At 30.8% G+C, this 10112-nt stretch overlaps 1 protein-coding gene across 1 annotated transcript; it reads right to left on the bottom strand.

Annotated features, from left to right (window-relative positions):
• Positions 1–522: 522 nt before the first annotated feature.
• Positions 523–3888, bottom strand: RABA5A (RAB GTPase homolog A5A). The gene is made up of 3 exons (XM_079039581.1): positions 3593–3888; positions 1762–2190; positions 523–1067 (listed from the first exon to the last, which is right to left on the bottom strand). The coding sequence occupies exons 2-3, from the start codon at positions 2123–2125 to the stop codon at positions 745–747; spliced, it is 687 nt and encodes a 228-aa protein (XP_078895707.1). The 5' UTR covers positions 2126–2190; positions 3593–3888; the 3' UTR covers positions 523–744.
• Positions 3889–10112: the final 6224 nt, after the last annotated feature.

The following is a 10112-nucleotide window of genomic DNA, read 5'->3' as shown; positions in this document are numbered from 1 at the left end:
AGAATCCGAAATATATTTTTAGTCGGAAAAAATACTTTTAATTGGACATAACATTAGTCCGAAATAATTCAATTTGAATATGATGGTGTATTTTTCAAATCTTAAAATAGTTGGCCAATTCGGATTATTGTTTTTTTCCTAATGGTAATATTTCTAATATCCCTATAATGAAAAATGACGAAGATAATATTAGATATTTAGATTTTAATTAAACTTTAGTTATTAACATATCTATTACATAAACTGATAAAAGACACTCATAAAAATAAATAAGAAAAAATTAATATCGTAAACCGGCAATAAAAAATCTTTAAAACTATGTCAAAAAGTAAATCGGTTGTTTATTTCATCATTTTGTAACTAATTTTATACATCTACTCAACTCCAATCTTTTACCATAAACAATTTTTTTTATTTGGACATTAATTTTAAAATATTAACCAATCACAACACTAAAATTTAATGTACATGACACTACATAATTGAGTAGATACTTTGAAATACAATGTAACAACACAAAAATAAAATGAAAGTAAGATTCTATAATCAACAAAACAATAAAATAGTATATTCCTATTTCTTACATTTAACCCTAATTAAAAACACAATTCCAACAACCACAAAACCCTTTTTTTTCCTCAACAATCATCACATCATATACATTATTAACCTTATAACACATCCAAAAACACCCCCAAATTTCTTTATATAATAATAGTAATAATAATAATAATAATGATGATTCTAAGATGAACAACACCAAGCTTTTTTTGTTACATTCTCTTGATCCGAATCCGTTTCCAAAACAACCGTTTTTCCAGTTCCCGATAATGAAGGCTCGGGTTTCTTGACCTCCATAACTTTCCTGCTCAAAATATTGTAAATCTCTTTTACTACCATTTCAAAAGCAGTAATTACATTTGATGAATCAAGAGCCGAAGTTTCCATAAAAAATAATCCCTCGGATTCAGCCAATGATTTTCCTTCCTCCATTGAAACCTCACGCGCCTCTTTAAGGTCTGATTTGTTCCCAACAAGTATTGAAACTACATTCATGTCCGAATGTGCTAAAATTTTAAATTATAAAAAAAAGTTAAAATACAATAATCGAATCGTTATCAATTTATCATAAATACTATGTTGGGCTTTATGCACAAAAATCTATGATTATTTTGGGAAATGTTTTGATTATTTAATATTTTGCTCAAACTAACGGAAAAAAAATCCTTATTTTTATTTTAACAGGAAATGACAGATTATCGTGTAAAATTAAATAATCGGAACTTTTCTGTTAAAAAAAAAATATAGGACTTAATCAAAAAAAAATTTCAAAATAGTGAGACTTCTCTTCATAAAACCGTAAACACAATCAACGGGACTGGCTTTGTAGGGTTGTTTTCGATGATAACTACGAGAAGGGTATTTTCGTCTTTTGCACAAACAGAAGATCAATAGCAAGTTTGTTTACTAGCGTGTTTCACCTTTTTGGGTTCTCGACAAAAAAGGGTTAATAGCAAGATTCTTTTTTTTTTCAAAAAAAAGTTCATTGCGATCAAATTACCCGAGGGCAAATTCGTCATTTGTACAAATGAAAGATCAAGAGAGAATCAAATCCCTAATCCACCATTTCGGGTGAGACAAAACTGAAAACTCTGCAATTTTTGTCCTAACCTTGGACAAGCTTTCTAGCACCATTTTCAATGACAAAGATAAGGAGGGCAAAGGGCATTTACGTCTTTTTACACACACAAGAATACTTACTATGAAGTTCATTGAGCCATCTTCCAATACTATCAAAAGTCCTGCGTCTGGTAATATCATACACCAAAAGAGCTCCAACTGCCCCTCTATAATATGCAGATGTAACTGCTCTAAACCTTTCTTGTCCAGCTGTATCCCAAATTTGGGCCTTAATTTCTTTCCCTTTAATTTCAATCTTTTGTGTTTGAAATTCTACCCCAATTGTTGATTTTGAATTAGGGTAAAACTCGTCTCTAGCAAATCTAGCAAGCAGATTTGATTTCCCAACAGCCGAATCACCAATCAGAACAATCTTGAAAAGATAATCATCCGCTGAATCATCTTGGGAGTAAAATGCCATTTTTACCCTTGTCGTGTGTATCATCCACAATGCTATGAAAACATGTTTACTTTTGATGTCTTGCTTCTTAAAAATGCAAGATTTGTATCCTGGATCATGTGAGATGATTAAAATTGGATATAAAATGGGAAAAGGAAAATAAAAAAAGATAAAAGGGAAACTTACAAGGAAAGACAAGTAGGCATTGTGTAAAAAGCAAGGTATCTTAAGAAATCCTTAAACTTATAATCGAGGTTATGTTATGCCTCAACATATTCCAATATTATATTGGATTTATGTGGAGGCTAAGAGGTGTTACTTGTGAGATTCTTAGGTTAAGGGTATTTTAGTAATTTTAACAAGGAGGAAATTATAAAAAGATCATAACCCATTTACAAAGATATTATTCCCAACTTAATTCATAAATAATAACACAAACAACAGTGAACATATGAGGGTTCGAGTCTTGATAGTTGATAGACTGATAGTCACAGTGTGTGTGAGAGTTTCAATTCCAATATGAACTGGGCTTCTTGTGGGCCCTAGGCCCAGACAATTGTGGGCCAGATCGGAAGTTGTTGGAAGAATAACAGTCATATGAGATTAGAGGTGAAATGTGGGCATGGAGACACTGACATTGAGGTCAAAACTTTACTGAACTACTGTAGACATGATTATGAGATATAAGAATTGAAAGGTTCAGAGAACCAAAACCAATCAAATTTATTGAGGCAAAAGGTTGTAGGGTCGATTATCATCATGATGTGAAAATATATGGTCAATAATGGAAAAAAGATTAAGAGATCTGAAAATGGATGTGATGTTTCCAATGGAATCAAACATTGTGGTCATTAGTATGATTGCTATGACAACTCAAATTAACTACAACTTCAGAAGATATATAATGATGGACCACATTTTAACAGAAGATCAATCAATCATTGAGACTTTTGAGTTTTGATTACTGAATCGATATCCAAAAAACAACGATATTTCTAGAAAGAAAAAGAGAAAATGTAGTCTGAAGTTGTGCTCGTTCTTCATGGCGATCGATGCATACAAAACAAAATTGATCACTTGTAGACCTTTTTGATCGTTTTTAAACAAACCCATTTCGATTTTTATGACAGGAATTGAAAACGGTTGTTACACTATTCAAGCTAAATCGATCATCGGGGATCGGGCAATTGTGATTGAAAAGACACATTTGTAATCAAAGTTTTCAATCGCACAGGGAAAGTCAACATTTTACTTCTTAATGAAATTGCGACTATATAACAATATTATTATAAATTAGATGAGCTACAGGGAGGTCAACGATGTTTACTTTTGAACAATCCCACAAAAGATGTATTTATTTATATACAAGTTCTACGATTACCCACAAATAAAGTCAAATTATTTTCTCGATAACCCCACAAAAAGAGGCAAACACATTTGAAGTCAATAAAACGAAGAAATCGCCATAAAACAGAAAGTATAAACTAAAGTTAGAGAAATAATAGAACTTACCCTACAGCTTCTTTCACCGCTTGAAACGGATCCTTTTCCGCTCCTCACTGTTCTGAAGCGTTGACAATGTAGATCGAAGAACAGAGAGGAGAATGGGAAGTAATTCAAGAATGGGGTTTTGATTGATTTGGTGAGACTTGAGAGAGAAATGGGTGTTAGGGTTCCATTGAGGAAGAAGGGAAGGCGATGAAGACGAGAGATTCAGAGTTGCAGGAAGACACGTCTGCGTGAATGGGCCGTGAATTGGGCCTTTTATATTGGAAAAGTTCCGGCTTAAGCTCAAAGAAGTCAACGTGCTCTTGGCCTCCTGCAACTTTTTTAAAGAATGAGTTGTCAAAACCATCATAAAAAATGATATTGCAAATGCAAACATAAACTTCTCTTGAACAAATTAGAGTTTTTTTTTTATATAAAAAACTAATTATTTTCCTTTAAGAATTAAAAAAAAAAAAGGATAGATGTTTAAAAAAGCATATTGAAGATTGACCTTTTTTTAAAAAAATATTTCCTCTTTTATAGAAAAGCAATTTGGATTTTGAAACTTGTTAATTTAAGTAAAGTTGTTGGTTAACCTCTTATAACATGTTGAGACTAACATGTGTGGTAACTAGGATGTCCACATGGATTTTTGTAAATAAATAGAAATGATATCTACGAAAAGTTGAGTTGTGAAACATGATTTTCTCGTTTATTTAATTGCCTTTAAATAAACTTATCAATAGTATAGGTCTTCGTTGCCGAATAGCATAGTTACGATACTCGAACCAAAATGTCTATTTTAGATGGTGACATTTTGGGCATAACTCACAAGCAGTATTAGAGGAAACCTTGTCATTATAAATATATCATCGTGTACATCTCTAATCCTAAGTAGAAACTTGATTATGATAGTTGTAATTTGTATAAGTCTAATAAATTCTCTCTAGTTTTTTTGTGGATTAGCACGACAACTCTGTTCTTATTAACCATGTTAATTTCTGTGTTCTTATTTTGTTTTCTTTAGATTTTTATTGTTGTGTGTTTATAGATTCTTTATCCTAACACGATTTACATCTCATGTGAGTTAGATTGAAACAAACTTTTAAGCATTTATAAAAAGGTTTTTAAAACTATTATTCAATTATAAAAGTCTCAAAATATAAAAACTTAAAACATAGCAAAGGTGGTTGTTAAAAATGTATACGAGGGTAATTACAATTAACAAAAAAAAACTAAGTATAAATAGCATAGTTATAACTATTTCAAACATCAAAAGTCTTCTAAATTTTCAAGCTCGCTTCTAAGTCTCCAAAATGCATGTTAGGTATGGGAAACCTACCGAGTCACATAATGGTTACATGTCTTTAGAATATTATATATAACACGACAAACCCAAAACATCTCACTTAAAATGTGGCAGGGAATGTGGATATCCACATCCATACCTCCATAAGAGGTAGACCGAAACCCATATGATGACCTTTAAAATGTGCTAAAAATGGTGACATGTAAATGAGGCAAACAAACAAGAAAGCAAGGGAAGAGTCTATCAAAGTGAACAATAAGACACAAAATAGCAAAATGTAGTGCAAAGCATATGAATCCAAGAACATGCATATAAAACAAACATAAGCATAAGTCAATGGCAATAGTAAACATATACAAGTATAAATCAAGAAATAAATGCACACGCATGAAGCAAGTATAAAAAATAAAGATCATAAAATGGAGCATACAAAACAACAAAATATACAAGGCGACTAGGCTACTTATCTATCTTGATATTTAGTTTTCACACTCTCCTATTTAAGGTCGTGTCCCTATGAAAAGCAAACCCCTCCATATTTAGTCTCAAAATATCTTTCCGCTTCCTTTTAGGAGGTCATCTCCCCCTTTTAGCATCAATTAGCATTGATTCTATTGTTATTTCCCTCGCTAATGGTAGTTTTTTAAGTTCTCCCTTGTGAAATCGGCCAAAAAACTTAGAAAATATGAAGAAATTGACCTAGGCCTAGATTAAAGGGTTAGAAAAGCATGGGTTGCAATATATGGTTTGAAAATGTCATCAAATAATTCAACACAAAAAGTACCACCTTAAGATTCAAATGTAAAGTCGTACATTTCCATAAAATCAACATGCAACTTATTTTTTTCTTAGCATGAATTGTACAACTTTGAGAGTCAAATGTACATTCGTATATTTCCAAGAAATCAACATCTTATTTGGCATGAAATGTACAACCTTGAGAATCATATGCTTTGTTATACATTTCCTTTGGATTCTCTAAATCAGCTTCGGGTCATATCGTTTTCCTTTGGTTTCCGCTCATATAAGCTTGGATGTGTCGTTATATGTTCCACAAAGCATATATATAAACATGTTAAGTACCCTTTACATTTGATTTGGTATGAAAATATACCATTATTGTAGGAAAATTCCACAGAGCAGCTCAACAAGTTTAGAGGTTTTAAGCGAACCAAAAGTTTGGGGTTATTTGGCCTTTACTATACTTAATGTTATAAACCTCTTTCTTTATCCGGACTTGGGACCGACAATAATAAACTAAAATGTTTAGAAATGGCGGAGTTAATTTTTTTTTATTATGTTTATGTTTTTTGTGAATATATTTAGGATTACGGATTAAAAGAAATACTTCCTGCTACACAGTAAGTCAAACGGAAAAATCAAAATTGAAAACTGAAATTTATTCCAAACACTTGAGCCGCCCTTGTATGTTAAACATGAAAAAGTTGTAAGTCATTGAAATATTATTTGTAGAGATCTAATATAGATTACAAAGATCTAAATTCATCATCTTTTTCTCTTTCTGAAATACTATTTATATCTATATTCATATATGTATAGAGTAGAGTTCAGTTATCTCAATTTCAACTATTTCTACCACAAATCCACAATCACAGTCCACATAAGTGTAGATAAATAGATATGACAATATTCTAACCAATGAATCACTCAAAAATTCCATTATTTTTTAATTTAATTTAAGTTTCACGACATTTCTCAATTCTTTAGGAGATATCGACTCATTATTATCCATTGATTTTAGCATAGACCACAAAACACTTGCTTAATTTTAACAATCATATAATAATGATAGATACAACAAAAGTTATCCAAAAGTAACCTTGGAGATCAAGATTAATATGAAACAACCATTTCCGACTACATCAAAAAGACTCAACGAAATAAAATCTCAAATTTCCAATTAGGTATTGATTGAATTCAAGTAAATGTCAATTCCTTAATCTTTCACTTCCAAAAAGACGTCGACTGAAATTTTTTGAAAATTAAATAAGTGATTAGATAATGGAAATTGGAAAACATGAAAACTCAAATGAAGAATCACATACCATTTCTGCGTTTCAGTTCATCATCAGTTGATGTCTTTTCCTCTTGACACCCCTAAATTACGTTTCTACGTTTAGACTAGATTAAGATTGGAGGATAATAGGAGAAGTCGAGAAGGAAGAAAATTAGAAGACTATAACAGTTTAGAAGACTTTTTTTTTTGGAAATTGAATCGTCGCTTCGATCAGAGGTGGGTACAAATGTAATGATCGAGACTTGACACTTTCTGTACTAGAATTACTGAATATGATTTAAAATTGAGGGTAATTTAGAATTGGAGACGCTAAGCCTTTACTTAGTTTGATGAACACTTGAGCCTATCATGAAATTCCAAATAAGTATGCTTGCTTTGGACAATATCAAAGATTCTCACACTTAAACATTGTTTTGCGGCTTTTGCCTCAAATAACTCGTAAATTTCTCTGACACAACTCAATAGAAAGCCATGAATGTCTTGATCTAATTTAATTAAACAACTAAAAATAACGACCGAGCCTCAAATAACTCGTAAATTTCTCTGACACAACTCAATAGAAAGTCATGAATGTCTTGATCTAATTTAATTAAACAACTAAAAATAACGACCGACAATCAATGCACATAATCAAAACTTCAAGGTATACCTTAAGTCCTCAAAATTAGTACTACTGAAGTAAACGAGCCAAAAAAAATTAACTAAGAAAGACTAATCCTAAGATAAACAATTTTCCGAGATCAAATAATTCTTGATTAAATTTTGGACTAACAAATAGAATAAGGATTAGAAATAAAGACCCGTAGGTTTTAAAGACCCGCAAATAACTAGGCCTCATGGCATCCCAATTATTTTGGAATAACTAAAAGTTATTTTTATTCCATACTAGTTGTGAGACCCGTATGTTATACGGGTTTGGTAAAACAAAAATTTTTATATATAAAGATTTAAACAAAGATTTATTTAATTTTGAAATTTTTGATTTGAAATTCAAAATTTAAAATTTGAATTTAAAAGGAAACATATTAAATACAATATATAAGTAGTAATATTGTAGTTTGTTGACTATTTTTAACTAAGACAATTATTAATTGATGTGTAAATTTGATTGTTAATTAAGAAAGGATATAAAATGAGAAAATAACAAGTGGAAAAAAAAACATTTATTCAAAAATACTAAAAAATGACATGTGTCCAAATTAATGTAAGAGTGACAAGTGGCAAAAAAAAACCTTCATTTATTAGAGTAGATTATATTTCACACTCGTATTGCGTTTAGAAGAAATGCCAAATTTAGACGATTACTTTTTTTTAAAAGTTCATACAAATGTAATATAGAATCTCATTGGCAGGACCGATTCAAGCAGATTTGAGGTCCCGGACAAAATAAAAAAATGAGGCCTTTAACTGCAATTTTTCTGTAAAGAAATGATTAATTGCTTATAGACCTGAAGAATTTGTTGGAATTTCTTCGTCTTTTACACCAATCTTGGCTCCAATCTTCTTTTTTCTTTTTCTCCTTGCTTGTGACAACTTAATAACAAACACTTTTTTCTTATAAAATATAAATAAATACATAAAAAATGGGCCCTAGAAATTTGGAGACTCTGGGTCATTGCCCATTCTACTCCACCCTCTTATACGACCCTGTTTATCGACAATCTCGTAATATTTCAAGAACAAGGAGACATATGATTACCAAAACATCCTCCTGTTATATCTACAAAAGAGTAACGAATGTACTTCAATATTTTTATAGAAACTCTTTAAAAAGAATTAATAGAGAGAATTAAAATTCACCATCAATATTTTTAACAAATGAAAAAAAAAATTGTTTAGAAATCATTTGATCATTTAAAATATCCCAATTATTTTAACCTATTTATAGTAGAAAATATGACACCTAATGAAAGCCAAAAGAAACTCAAAATATTTTTATGAGTAATTTACATGAATGATCCCTATGGTTTTGGGCAATTTGCATGTTTGGTCGTTTTTAACTCGGGAGGTCCCTAATATTTGTTTTTATGTGTTTGGTCCTTGTCTTACCTAAAAAAACTATATTCCTTTGATTTTTTTTAGTTTATTTAAATAAACACACCCCCAACCTCACCCTCTCATCTTACCTTACCTACCCTATCATTTTTCTCTATTTAAATAATAGTCTTTTTAGGTAATATAAGGACCAAACGCGTAACAAAAACAGATAGTATGGACCAAGCGCGTAACAAAAACAAATAGTAGGGACCTCCCGAGTTAAAAAAATTAGTTAGGGACCAAGCGCGCAAATTACCCCAAACCATATGGACCATTCATGTAATTTACTCTATTTTTATTTTTGAAAGGGATAATGACTTGTAAGGGTAACATAGTTTAGATTTTGACGACGTTTAATTTTTTAAGTTATTTTTTACTTACATATTATCATTGAACTTGTTTGGACTGTTCACATTACACTCTTTTGACTGTAGGTAACATAGTTTTAGTTTTGTTCACATTTAGTCCTTTAAGTTTTTTGTCCACATATTACCATTGAATTCTTTAGATTATTCATATTAAATCATTATGAATTGGTTTGGGCAGTTGACATTACATCCTTATAACATGACAGTTTTGTTCGTTTTTTATGCTGCCATTGAACCGTATTTGGACTAGACCGTATGAGAGGTGTTTCAGTTTGAGCTCGAACCTACTCAATCTTTTATCTTAATTAAACTTTCATAACTCCTTTGTTTGAAGTTGTAATGTCATAATTTTTTTTAACACCTAGTTTAGCTTTGTGTACTTCATTTCAGACTATATAAGCACCTTAATTGGTTACACGTTGATTGATTTACGGGTCTCGAAACATAAGGTATCAAAGCTAAATTTATGTTATTTCAGTATTGAGATTACTATCTGTACTTCATTTTAGACTATATAATCACCTTATTTCTTTATATATTGGGTTAAGTTTTTTTTTTGTTGATTTGGTATTATTCTAATCATTTAGGCTCAAATCATTAACTAGTTGTACAAATTGCTTAAGAACGTGTACCAATTTCAACCTAGTATTGAACCAAAAATTGGCACCGACACCGAAACTAATATACTAATAGGTCCAGTTATCAGTCCTCATTATTAGTCTAAACCAGTTCCGATTCCAAATCGGGTTCGTTCCGATTTGGACTGATTGCTGATCCTAGTTCCAACTAAGA

Source organism: Lactuca serriola, chromosome 4 (genome assembly GCF_051521515.1).
Source record: "Lactuca serriola cultivar US96UC23 chromosome 4, Lser_US96UC23_V15, whole genome shotgun sequence".
Taxonomy (NCBI): Eukaryota; Viridiplantae; Streptophyta; class Magnoliopsida; order Asterales; family Asteraceae; genus Lactuca; species Lactuca serriola.
Note: the sequence above shows the minus strand (reverse complement) of the source record. Positions and strands in the feature narration are given on the sequence as shown.